Source organism: Tauraco erythrolophus, chromosome 2 (assembly GCF_009769465.1).
Source record: "Tauraco erythrolophus isolate bTauEry1 chromosome 2, bTauEry1.pri, whole genome shotgun sequence".
In the NCBI taxonomy this organism is placed as follows: Eukaryota; Metazoa; Chordata; class Aves; order Musophagiformes; family Musophagidae; genus Tauraco; species Tauraco erythrolophus.
In genome coordinates, this window is record NC_141466.1 from 33,419,717 (window position 1) to 33,433,909 (window position 14,193).

Genomic DNA, 14,193 nt, shown 5'->3' on the forward strand with positions numbered 1-14,193 from the left:
GTTGGAAGGTTAAAAAAAAAAAAAAAGAAAAGATGTAACCTCCAAATTTGAGTACTTGGTTGATACATGCTGTGAAGGAAGGCTCTTTAGGTCAGTGGTGCTGCTGCTGCTCACATTTGATATTCCCTGTAAGTAAGATGGCACCAGTCAGGCTTTTAGCAGTAGGTCAACAACACACTGCTCTGTGTCCTCTGCATCCATCCCAAGCACAGTAATCTGCTGTTATTGCCATACGTTAGGGAAATTATAAGCCATTTGTTCTAATTTAGAGTAGGATGTGTCCAGGAAGGAATCAAGAGGTGCTAAAGGTGAAGAAAAGTATTTTAAGGAGCAAGTAAAGCTGTCCCTTCATTCTGAACTGTAGGCATATCCAAGAAAACCGCAGTCTAGATTCATCATAGGACTTTGCTAGTCTAGATGGTGATGACTATCAGCAGTGCCATCCTCCTCTCTGGTGAATTATCAGCAGTGATCTGGCTACAGCAATCCGTTCTTTATTGTTTTCAGAAAAAAATATTTGAATTCTTTCCACCTGGGATGAAGTAGGACATTCAAAAACTGCAGCTTTAAGGCTTAACACAACCATCAGAGCGAAGAAGCACATTCTAAAGCATTGGCTGTGCAGTTTTTATGAGAGCAATTTGCTTCTCCTTTTAGCGGGACCACGTTGCTTTGCAATTACATTGCACCAGCAATTCTGCATAGCATGGACGTTCAAGGGCAGTTGCAGCAGACTTTAGGCAATGCCCTAAAGCCACAGCTAAGCTGCTGTGCTTCCCTTGGTTTTGTAGGGGAACTTCTAAATTAACGTGTGAGTTTGGCTCTTGCACTCAGCTAGGCAAAAATTATGTAGGGAATTTTAAAAAGTAGTTTCAAGAAAATACATTGTGTATCTGTTGAATTCCGTCAGCCATGTTTTGTTCCTATTGTATCTGTGCATGTTTGAGCATCACAAGCCCAGCAGGAGCCGTTTTCTCTGTGAGCTGGTATTCCTCAGTCAGATGCTCAAAAGCAGAACTTCATTGTAACTCATGAAAATTTGCTGCAGTTTTCTGCTTTTACAGCTTCAGCTTTTGCCACAAACTCTTGATCTTGCAGATGAATGAAGAAATAATTTCTCTCCCCGTAGGCAATTACTTTTATGGGTTGGCTCCTGCTGCTGCTGTACCTTTATGCACTGTGGTTTTGCTGGTAGGACACAACCTGGGAAGTACCTGGCAGGCTTGGGATTTTATACCCAAGGTCAGTTCTCGCAAAATTAAAATCTGTTTTTCTCTTCATTCTATGATAAGCCTATTTTTACTTACCTGGTGCTGAAACTAAAGAAAGATGATAATGTCTTAGTTATACTCACTGACCATCTGTGCATGGTTTGAGTGCTGTCATGAATTTTAAGTTTAGTGCATTTGCAAGTGTTCGTGGTCCCATGCATCAGGGTGTCCCGTTGAACCTAAGTCTGCTTTAGACATTGTCACTTGATTTAGCTTTTCATACGTTCAGTTTAGATACTATGAATCTTCAACTTAAAGTTTGCAGAATAGATTAACACCTGCTAATCCTTCCCTGTGAAGTTTAAGCTTTATTTCAGTGATTCTTGCAGCTGAAATTCTTTTTGTCTTTTGCAGAGACTGTACAATTGGTGCTGGTTTACAGTGGTATGAAAATATTTTATGGGTGATAGGATTTGCAACTTAAAATTAATGCTTTTGAAATTGCATAGCAGCCAGCCAGAGGAAGAACGACAATGTCTACATGGCTTTTCTAAAAGCAGTTGGTGAACATGCAAAAATCTTTAGTCTGGACAAGTATGTTGAGCATTACTTTGAAATTACATGCTCCAAGGCAAAGTTACTCCTGGACAGGATTAAAATCTCAAGATTCATTTCCATGCAAAAAGTTGCATTATGTTGAGACAGCCTTCTGTTCTTCAGAGAAATAATCTGCTTGTAAACAACCTTGTCAGTCTTGTCACAACACACTAACACAGTTGTTTGCTTTTCTGTTTTTGCCCTTTACCACTTTGAGAAAAAAGAATTGAATTCTGTGGGCTACACACAGGCTTTATTTGTACTGATGGCATTTTTTAATAACTGTACCAAAACCAGTGTAGTTACAATTAATTTACGACAATTGAGTCTAATAAAAATGTCAGTTGGTGTGAAACAAAAGAAAGAATTTGGCCTGTACTTTATAGGTTGAGATAGGCAGCTTTTACTTCTGTCTCTGACTTCCCTTGAATAGTTTAAAACAATCAAAGCATGTTGAGAAGTAGTAAAATAAGTTAAAATATGTGAATAAAATTAATATAGTTGAGATTCATGTGCAGTTGTCTAATGCAAACAAAATAATTTATTCCACTGTCTCTTAAGGTACCTTTTAGCTTGAGTTATTTAATCTGTGCTGCATATTGGAGTTAGAAATGAGAAAACTGCACATGGAATATCTGTTTTAAATCACAAAAGCATTCATTGAAGCAAATGGCATAATTTTACTTAAAAGGCCCTTCAAAATATTACAAGAACATGTGATACTCCTTACATAAGCCCTTCTGAAAAATATTATGGCAATGGGCAGATGGTACTCTGGCGAGTTTAAATTTGAATTTTCATTATAAGTATTAGTATTAAGTAACTTTCTTATTAGTATTAAATAACTTGTCCTTTTCAAATGGTGACACACTGAAAGTTCAAGAAGGACTTACATTTTGTAGGATGGGTATTTTAAACCTGGTGAATTGTTTTGGTAGTGGATTTCTAGTGCATAGTTTTTCCATTCAAAATATGCATTACTCAGAAAAAAGACAGAAGACTGTTAATAGTGGTCACGTATTTGTGTGTACAACTAATATATCTTTTTATATAAACATATATTATAATAATATGATTAATTAATATATAGTTATATCTACTATATTAAAGTACATGTATTATATACTCTATATGTGATGTAACTTTATTATCAAGGATTATATATCAATAACTTTCTTAAAAGAATGCTTTGCAGAAGAGAGTATTTAAGACTAATTGAAAGTATAGAAGTTCAGCTAAATAAACCTTCATCCTGTCTCTATAGTGATGCACTGGAAAAAAATTAAGGTTTAAAACTTAGAGGTGGAGCTTCTGTTGTTGGCCTCTGTAGTCATTGCAATAAATCTAAAAAAGCCCCTCCTCATGTGCATCCCTGGATCACTGCTTCTCTCTTCTTAGTTCCCTCGATATGTTCCTCTTCTCTTGCTCATTTCCTTGCAAGGGCATCAGTGGGTTGAATTTCCATTCATCCCTTTGTTGTCTCTTATGAGAGATTTAATACCTGTTGGTCTGGGATAACGTGCGACTAGTAAAGATCCCAGGGAAGATTTGCTCAAAACCCACACTTGACACTCCAGCTATTGAGGATGAATAATGAACAGCATCAGAACAAGACTGCAGATGTTTGTTTTGGGAGGGAAGCAGTGATTCTGTAAAGAAAGGGGTTTTTTTTCCGAAGGAATTTGCTGTAGGCTGTGGAAGCACTGCACTTCTTAGTGTTCCGTATTATTTAAATTTTGGCAAGAGTTTAGTAGCTAATGAGCATGCATTGATTTTTATGTCATTTTTAGATCACTGCAGGGATAATTAAAAGTATAAATAACTTAGCCTCCCGGTATATTAAGTATATAGACACATCATCCGCCATAATTAAGAATTGTTTTCAGATTAAATCATTTTTACAAATAGTTATTTAATTTAGCAGGTTTGTCCTTTGGTTAAGTAAAGTCATCTGTCATTTTTATCCGAGCTGTACCTCATGGAAAGGGCAGCTTTAACAACATTCAGTGAACTCCGAGAGTCAGGTCTGAGCTTCTGTCAGGTTTTATATTGGATTCTTCAGCACAGCCTTGATTCAGCAAAACACTGAAGCCATAGCTAACATAGTCATCTCCTTCAAGGGTTCCACAGCATTTGGAGCCCTAAATGCAGAGCGCATTTACCTAGATGATAACTAATCAAGTCAAGTTAATCCAGTGCCTTGGTAGCAACACTGAGTAGTACTCGGAGTAACAGCTTTCTCATTTTCCAGTTTGGATCTCTATAGACTACCCTAGGTTAATGTATTTATGGAAGTAGCCTGCTAAATCAGAGGTGTCGATGGGGGTGCTCTGGAAAGGAAAAAAGGACTTACCTGTTCCTCTTCCTCTTCAAAAGCAGACTGAGTCAGTTGCATTTTGAAGTGAATCTCATGCACAATGGAGGGTGATTACTGCTGATAAATGGCCTTGGCACTGATGGAAGAGGCTTCTTTTGAAAAAAAAATGCAATCTAGTGAGAAGTCTGGTCCAGTTTTACATAGTCTTGTGAGAATGTTTATAATTTTTTTCTGGTTTTGAAATACAAAGATTTCTCTCACGTTGCTGACATGCCATGAATACTGTGTTTTTTATGAAGACTTAGGTCATTATGGGTGAGTTCCATGACCTGATGAATGACTATGGTTGTTTACTAGTACTTGTATTAAGGAATTATGAAATAAATGTATTTCATGATTTTGGTGTCTTAAAATTTGCTTTTAAGGACATAATTTTCAAATGTTACTCTGGCTTATGTAGGCATTTTAGCAAGTCATTGGGATAAATTCCATAATAAGCAGTGGAGAAATACCATTCTCTGATGCATGGTGAAACAAATGTGCTTATCTGAAAACATCGTTATCAATTACTTCTACTGGAGAAGTAATTGTCTTATCTTTAGTCTTATCTGAGTAGTTGTTTTCAAGTTCTGCTTATCTCAGCTTTCAGAATTAATTGGTTGAATTTCAGATAACATTTGTTGGTATTTTTTTTTCTTTTTCAACAAATCCACGTTTCCCTGGATTTCCCATTATTGTCAGCTAAACAGCTTTGAAAATACCACTTCATTTTTTGAAACATCTTTCACATATTGCTATAGGAATTTTACTTTCCTAGCTGTATTTCTTTGACTGGTTATGAGAACGTGACAATCATATCGTGCTCTAAATTTCTCCTTCAAACAGCCCGTTCCTCAGAGAAAGCATTGAAAAGCACAAGGGCACAGATAGTCCTAGCCTTTCATCTTTATTTCTTACTTGTTTTGAATGCTCCATTCTGACAGTTTAGCACATAGCACGTAGTTATTTGGTATCAGCATGTAGCACAGTAGCCAAGTATCTTCCTCCTTGAGTAGAATTTTACTGTATTCACTTTCTGTACCACTTCAGTTCTGAAATGTATGCCAGAAATATATTGACCAGTACCATACATCATATGCAGTTCTGTCTTTCTCAAAATGAAAGTTACATGAAGGTTTTAATTATGTCTTTTAATCTTACGTCTGTTTATTGTGTTTTTATGGATGACGGTAATGTATATCTTGTATGTAGAACAGAAGGGGTGAGTTTGAGGTGTCTCTTTAATCTGCAGGGGCTACATCTCAATTTTGGTTAACACTAGGAAGAACTCTGACTTCTGCTCTTACTGGGGATCAGTTCCATTATCACCAACCCTTCTTCCTGCCCCAAAATTTAAGAAATTTTCTTTTCCCACAAAATTGAGTGCACTTGAGTAAACGCACAAAGTCTCTCAATTTGGCTCACTCATTAGGGAGTATGGTGGGCTGTGAAGAACATGTTTACTTTGCTTATAGTAATTGGTTTTGCTAGATAGAAATGTCATATTATTGAGTTTATGCTAATATTGTCCCAGGTAAACATCACTTGATTATCTGGTATATATGTTGCTGAGCTCCATCAGCAACTTTTCTCTGTGGAGTAACTAACGTGGATTTCTCCTCGCTACTCAAACACTGATTTTCAGCAAAACATGAAACTTCCTAAACATAATATATTTCAGATCTTTCTTAAGAAAATTTGGTGAAATGGCCAAGTTTAAGAAGTTTAAACTTCCCAGTTCCCCCTGGGGAAGGGGGGGTGGGGGGAAGGATAAAGAAAAGGAGGAGAAAATGGGAAGGATGGAGTGACAGACAAGATGCTTAGAATGATTTGAGTTTTCCTGTTGTTGAGATCACTGGCAGGCAAAACGAGGTGATGATGATTTACGGAGGTGGATTTAATGTCCTGTGAAAAAATTCACTCTGCCATGTCCTTTTCTTAACTCACATCATGCTCCTAGTTTGGACCATTTTACTGAGTATGTTTTACTTCATCTTATTGTTTTAAAGCCTGGTTTGTAAAGCTGATTCACATCTCCTTCAAACGCTGTCAAGGTCCATAAGTAGTGGTGAGATTTTTCTTGTCATAAAGTCAGTCCGAACTAGGTGCAATCTTGCGCCTTGTGATGACTTAGGGAATCTATCTAGAATTTATGAATTAGAGTGGATACTGAGAGTCATAATTTCTTTGTCAGGTTAGGAAGTCCAGAATCTCAAGGCTTGTTTGCAATGCAGAAAAGTTGAATGTTTGCAGAAGGAAGAACATAAAATAGCATTATTTCTCTTGTTAACCTCACCTTCCTCCAGCTAATCTGTTTTACCTCCACCTTATTCCTTTCAGCCAGCATAACAAGCTGTGCTGTACTCTCTGGAAATTATACTGGCTCTTGCCTTTACTCACAAAAGGAGCAGGCTTGGCCCAGTGTGCTTTCTCTCAAGGGAAGCAAGAATTCATTGCTGAGTAAAGGTATTAATGGAGCGGGGCAGGAGAGCACACGCATGCAAAGTCCTGTCTACATCCAAAGTTACCATACGTACATCTGAGTCCTGCTGGTTTCCTTCCCATCTTCTTCCTCAGCCCTCCCAAAAACTCATTCTGACAATTTGCTGTAGCTTAATGTCAGATTGAATTATGCTTTTTTTAAGAGCAAAACACAGTTTTATTTACACGGCTGAGGAACTCGCAGCCAGCTCAGACTGTTGGCATTTAGGATTGGTATGGAAGGAAGCACTGAGCTGGTGGGCTGAGCTGTCCTCTGTGGGTGCTCGCTCTGCTGAGAAGCACCATAAGCCAATCTGCCTCTTTCAGTAAACAGAAAGTGAACAGTCTCCTCTCCTGTACTGGAAGTGAGATGACTCTCCTTATACAGAAAGGTTCTTTAAAACTAAGGTGAGAAAACAGGGGAGTTTTGGTTTGCTTTTGGTTTAAGCATAGACATTTTTCTCCTTCCTCTACAATGAAGATTGTGGAAAAATACTCCCAAGGGTACTAGGGGTAGAGAAGAACAAAGAGACATGATCTAATAAAGCACTGACTTCCCACAACAACTTGTGTTAAATGCTGTGAAAGGACAAGTCGTAAAGACTAATTCCTAATATGAGTGTTCCTGGAGCAGTAAGTGCTAGGACACACACATGGTTTGTTTGTAATAAGGAAATACGCTGGAATCATTTCAGGAAATACTAAGAACTGAGTCATTAATAAACAAGAATTGCAATATAATTAGGCTAGATGTCTTTATGCAAACAGTCTTTCCCTTGAATAAACCAAGACCCACAAAAAAAAAAAGTCCTAGTGCAGTATCAGGGCTGTAAGAGTTGGACTTCAGAATGAGAAGGCAGTTCCAAAAAATCCTCAGGTCAAAAGACAAGAATAGAATCAGGATACTGAAGTAAGTTGTAATGTTTTGAATATTGCTTGGAGTTCTGAAAAGTTTCTTTTCAGAGAAGGTGTTGATCTGTGGAAACACCTCCCCAAGACCCAGAACCTTAACATATCACCTCCAGTCTCCAGACTCTCTAGCTGTGTTTGAAGGTGTCTGCACAGTGCTTTGTTTAGACGTACTGATTTCTGAAAAACTGAAAGCCCCAATTTTGCTAGCTTCATCTAAATTTGCTTTTATCACCAGAAGAGATTGTAAAAAACGTGGAACAAAGACCTAGTAAAGAACATGTAAATATCTAATTATGTATGGAAATGAAGTTAGCAAATGATAATGAAATGTAAAACTCAATTCTGGATTACAGTTAACAAGACTCCTTGATTACTGGCTGCTCAGTGCTCATCATCTAGAGCTTGATCTTCCTCCTGGAGCATTTACAGAATCTCTCAACCAGTGTTGTGATTCAGCCCCAGCCAGCAACTAAGTACCACACAGCCACTCGCTCGCTCCCCCTCGGTGGGATGGGGGAGAGAATCAGAAGGGTAAAAGTGAGAAAATTCATGAGTTGAGATAAAAGTTTAATAAGTAAAGCAAAAGCGGTGCATGCAAGCAAAGCAAAACAAGGAATTCATTCCCTGCTTCCCATTGACAGGCAGGGCTCCATCACGTGTAACAGTTACTTGGGAAGACAAACACCATCACTGAACATCTCCCCCTTCCTTCTTTCCCCAGCTTTGTATGCTGAGCTTGAAATCGTATGGTATGGAGTATCCCTTTGGTCAGTTGGGGTCAGCCATCCCAGCTGTGTCCCCTCCCAACTTCTTGTGCACCCCCAGCCTACTCACTGGTGGGGTGGGGTGAGAAGCAGAAAAGGCCTTGACTCTGTGTAAGCACTGCTCAGCGATAATGAAAACATCTCTGCGTTATCAATACTATTTCCATCACAAATCCAAAACATAGCCCCATACTAGCTGCTATGAAGAAAATTAACTCTGTCCCAGTCAAAACCGGGACAATCAGTCAGGGCTGTCTCTCCTGGACTTGGCCACTTGCATAGTCTTTTAAAAGAATCATGCTTCCCTTCAGTATAGACAAAGTATTTGGGGTGTAACTGGAGGCTTTTACCTTTCAATAGTGAAAATACTCCAGGATGTCTTCTGAACTGCTCACTTTCCTGTCCTAGCAGACAGATTTCTTTGTGGTAGCTTTAAACAGCTTTTCCAGATCCATCTGGTGCTATGAATGTCCAATGACATACTATGTATTGTGAAGGCTGTTAATGTGTGGCAGGTCTTGACCTCTGTCTTTTGGTATGGTCTCAGCCACGTGTGGAGACCTTAAGTGGTGCACTGCCATTAGAAGTGCCAGAAGGAGCCTAGCCCAGACTGCCATCCTACTTCTCCTCATGTGTACATTTTAGACCACCTTATGTCAAAGTGACCCCATCAATTTGGTGAGGGTTGAGAAAAGACATGATACATTTGGGAGTTTAGAAGTTATATAATTCTCTTTGTCTTTTTTTGTGGATTAAAAAAAAAAAAAAGCGAGAAGGCACTCCTTTTTTTAAGGAGATGGAAACCCCTCTGACCTGTGTGCATTGGAGGTCTGGCTTCTAGGTATTGAGGCGGAAGTGGATTCTTACATACCCATATATAAATGAGGAAGGAAAAAATGTAAAGATTAGATTATTTCAGACAAATGGAGGTGAGAAAGTGAAAATACACCCCCTCTTTGAAGAAAGACGTGTAAATTATGCTAAGTAGAACATCTAGAAGAGCTAAGAAGGTGTTAGGAAGAGTTAACAATGGAAGCATATGCACAAAAAGTGTCTATGGAAGCCTATATCTAAGAAGCAGGACTTTACAGAGAATCGGTGGGTTTGGGAGACTTGAGGGAATGAGAACCATCCAGAAGGACACAGATATGTTGAAGAGAGTATTTGCTCAGTTTTCAGCATGCTGAATGTTGGGGTGATGCCTACTCTTTTAGGTGCTTAAAAAAATTTAGTTATTTCTAGGCAGGACATTAAAACATGCTGATATATTCACAAGCAGCAGTTCAGTTAAAGTAATATATTTCCAGAAGAGCTAGAGGAATTAAAAAGTGATAGTTGATGCTAAAATTACTTATTGAAATAGTGAAGTCTTGGACATGGAAGGGTAGCAAGCATTGTCTTCCAAAGTGATGCTCTCAGATCTGCTGAGAATAATCGGCATCCATCTTGCTCTGGAGTATCTGAGACTAGCTGCTCAGATAGAATTATTAAACTAACGAGATCACTGATCAATCTGACAGTTTGTGCATTAAGGAAGAAACAAGCCTGAACAATAGGAAGCGGAACGTTCTTGTGTTTTGAGTTAATCTTGTTGAACTAATCTTGTTCTTCAGCGTGTGGTAGTGGGAGCACTTTATAGAAATGTGCTTTCAGAATGTTGTTTTTATGACTAGCTCTAGAAACCTTAATTCTTTTAATACATCTAAAGCAGAAAGCTGTATAAAATGAACTGGGACTGAGTTTTTCCTTGGTATAAACTGTTAGTAAGGTTCCAGTAAGAGCATCATAAACATCAATTTGAAAATCATGCCTGACCTCCTATCTTTTCAGAAGCAAAAGGACATTTATTTCCTAGAAACAAAATAAAAACTGGAGGGATTATGTTCTATGAAGAATACTCTATATGTAAAAACACTCTATGATGGGAAATTGCCAGTGGCAGATGAAATTTGGTTCAGAAATAATCAAACTTTTAATTAGAAACATGAGCAAATTGCTCTAACATGTGCTAGGTTTTCCTTTCACATTATGCATCTTTTTGTGAAATTGTGTTCAAGGCCAGGTTGGATGAGGCTTTGGGCAACCTGGTGTAGTGGAGGATTTCTCTGCCCATGGCTGGGGGGTTGGAACTAGATGATCTTTAAGGTCCCTTCTAACCCTAACCATTCTGTGATTCTATGATTCTAAATTGTTGGTACAGATAAGGTACTCTAAATGCACCTTGTATTTCTGGTAAAACAAACTTATCTGTGACTTTTACAGGGAAAATGTGAAGATAATATTTTATCACAATACTATGACACATTCTGATATTTATGTGAAACTTGGGGTTTAAATATGTTTTAAGAGAATTAAAAAGTGGGTTTTTTTTTAACTTTATAGCATTGCCGATGCATGGGAAAATGATATTGGAGTTCATCCTTTAAAGTTTCCATCACAAACATGTTTGGAATTACTGCTGATACTGGGTTTGAGTACCGCTTCTCTGCCACCTTCACTTCAATGCATGAACTCTTTTCAGGTAAGGAACAGCTGCTATTTCAGTATAAAGGTGTTACTTGTAGGAAAAAGAGAAATGCCTGGGGCCCGTAGACCCTTTCAGAGTAAAGGTTTATCTTCTGTACTCGTATGACTCTGCATTATATTAAATATAGCAATGGAGACCTTCTTGTAGTGCTCAGTTTCTTTCAATTACATTAAATGTAGACCAAGGCAGGAAATGTCATTGGATTTTTAAACAGAAATCACTGTTGAAATTAAATTAAATGTTTAAAGAAATTTCATCAAACTTAGGCTGGAGTAGCTAGAATCATTATATAAAATCTTTTTGGCTTCAAAACAACAAAAAAAAATATTTCCAGTGGTGAAAACCTGTAAAATTAGAAGTGAAGCATTGACCGTTTTGTCCAGTGTTCTGTATGTTACTGCTGAAGTTCACAGCAGTCATAGAAATTTTCCTAAGAAAACGTTGTTGCAGGCATGTTAAATTGTGATTTGTATTTACCGTGTGTCTGAAGATGTAAGATTTTTTACAAATGAAATATACAGACATCTCAATTTGTGATGGTACGGTGTATCAGCTTAACCTTTTTATGATGCTTCTGTCTTCCCTTGTAGTTACATAGTCCATCAGTTGTGTATTGATGCAAATCTAAAGTAACCAACTGTTGAGCAGTAAGTGTACCTGAATCTGTTTGTTTTGAGAGCTGTAGCAGAATCATCACTTTAGTGGGACTAAGTGTCCTAAACAGTTTATAGGACGAAATCTGGTAGCTTCTATTTGTCCATACTCCCAATTTGTAGTTAAGGCACATTTAATTAGTGTTCCTTAGTTACGCTTACTGAAAAATAATCTTATTGTAGAATTTTGGAGCCAGAAAGAACATGGTCATAAACCAAACTCAGGTAAGTGATTTTAATAGAGTTACAGTGATATGCAACTGCTGAAAGCACGTCTAGATGTTAGGAAATAAGTATGCAACTGCATTGTTTGCTCCCTTTGCATCTTGTGAGCTTGGAAACAGAGGATCTGTGTATGGTGAATTCTCAGGTATGACAGCAGCTATTGATCATTTCAGCATGATATTTTAGTAGACAAGATCAGAATTGTCATTGGATTGTACAATCGGAGGCCATAAAATTGAAGAATCTCCTGGATGCCGACAGACTGAGATCATAAAAATTACAAGTTTCAAGGATTGGCTAGTACTAGTTATCCATGCAGTTGAATAATCCGTATTTCCTATTAAGAAGTGAACATTTTGGTTGCCTAATCCAGGAAGATGTATTCCTTGTCCATTACATTGCCAGTAATCTATGGTAGAGTCTTCTCTGCTTTAGCCATAACAGGTTAAATAGGAAACTCTTCTTGTATGCAGAGGCTGTATGTCCTGTCTTGTTTCTGTGCATACTCAGTCCCAGGTTGTACATTTAGGATTCCTTTGATTTGTATATCCGGATAGAGATAGGAAGCGATAAACGACTGTCAACTGGTGCAGATACGAACTGGTAAACTCAGGAAAGGTTTTTACCTCAGAGTACATAAAAAAACCAGACTTTTCTTTTTCCTTGTCACACTCTTTATGATTGTGCTTGGTTGCTCCTGGGTTGTTTTAGCTTCATGAGACTGTCTCTGGAAATGAACTGTCACCCTGGGGACCTGCCACACATGGCCTGGAAGCGAGTCAGGGGTGGGTTATGGCAGCTGTGGGGTAGGAAGGCCCCATACATCTCGTGGACACCCTCTGACGATGGCATTTCAAACTCAAATTTCGGTGGAATCGCTGAACGCAAACGGCGCAGTGCTTTGCTGAACAGAAGTACTGAGGGGGACGGTGTCTTCCAGCACTGGCCTGCGCAGATCTTAGTTTGCCTGCCTGCGTGCCAGAGTAGGTGATGTGACAATGTCCAGTCGTGGTTGCGAACATGATTTCAGGCTGAAGATACTATATTTTGAGTTGATTCTCAGCTTTCATAGCAACACAAAAAGCAAAAATTCATAGTTTTTGAAAAGCCCAAGTTCTGAGACCTGCTCTGCTAAGACAATACTATATTTTGCCAAGTGAGAGGAAAGGAAAATGGCTGTTTTGATAAACTTCCTGCTTCAACTTTCACTCTCCTTGCTAGACGCTCAATATCACCAAATGTTTGTCCTAGAGGGCAAACACTGTCCAGGAAAATATTGTTTTATTTATTTTTATCTTTGAAAACCTTGTTTGGATATCAGTTTGTGAATCCGTGAAGCCAAGAAACAAAGTTTGCCCGAGCTCTTCACTGATGCTTTACAATGGGCTGTAAGCCTTATCATTTTTTTTTTTGGCTTGCTTCTTTGTACTCATGTTCACTTTCTGTACAGCAAATATTAGAATTAAGTGTCCCAGTTTTTCTGTATTTTTCTTTGAAAAAGTTGGCAAGATCTGCAGAGAGCTTGAATAATGGTATTAAACTGTGCTGTTGCTTGAGCATAAGATCCCGCTGTGTCCAAAGTTGTGAAGATTGTTAGAATCTTCTTGTGAGAACGGAGAATAATGAAAGGGAACTAATTAAAAATTGGTATTTCATATGTCTCAGTGGAGTAATGGCAAAATGACAAAAACTAGTTTTGTTGTATTTGTGGCAGACCTAGACCTGGTGGTAGTCTAGAAAAAAAATAAAAATTTTAATTCTATATTACAATAATCCTTGTATTTGAACTTAAAGCAGTCGCAGAGTTTCCTGTTATCCATACGCGGCCGTCTTGTTCAACAGGAGGTCAGGCTCTCGCGACGGAACGCTGGTGTCTGAATGCTGGGGGAGTTAGAAGGGGAATGATCCCAGAAAGTGCTAGAGTTTTCTCTTTTCATGAGCGTTCCCACTGTTTGACGCGTGGTGTGGAGCTAAATGGACCACTAGTTTCCACTGGCGCTTTTCTTGAAGATTTGATACAATATTTGAAATTGTATCTAACAGGCAGCTGTATAAGTAGTGATCTTAGAGTTTAACTTGTGGTATCGTGTCAGTATAGCTTTAAAAAATCTAATTGTTTTTCATTAGGTTGCCAAAAATGATCTCACTCACATCCCTGTGTTGTTTGATACTATAGTTACCCTCTCTCCCTATTATTTTACGATATTGTAGTGTTGACAAGCCAAAATTTTAGTTGGTATACATATGCATTGGATGATATTTAGGTTGTAAAAAACGCACGAAGGAAATGTGCTTAGTTGCTAATCATCTCTGTAATAAACTCTGTTCTGCTTTCTGCTCTAGAATTGCTCTCTGGGACTAGCTTAGCAGACTCCGTATCTGTGCTGAGATATAAATTACATTTTATTTTCCAATGAGGCGCTACTGCTTAGTAGCATAATATTTGAAATCACTTTTCAATTTCGTT

At 38.2% G+C, this 14,193-nt stretch overlaps 1 protein-coding gene across 1 annotated transcript in view; it reads left to right on the plus strand.

Moving 5' to 3' along the window:
* UBE3D (ubiquitin protein ligase E3D) overlaps nucleotides 1-12,333 on the plus strand; it is a 60,688-nt gene extending 48,355 nt beyond the window's left edge. Inside the window, exons 10-12 of the mRNA XM_086631973.1 lie at nucleotides 10,704-10,842; nucleotides 11,685-11,726; nucleotides 12,256-12,333. Coding sequence (XP_086488099.1) covers nucleotides 10,704-10,842; nucleotides 11,685-11,726; nucleotides 12,256-12,333 — 259 coding nt within the window. The remainder of the gene's footprint in view (nucleotides 1-10,703; nucleotides 10,843-11,684; nucleotides 11,727-12,255) is intronic.
* Nucleotides 12,334-14,193: the final 1,860 nt, after the last annotated feature.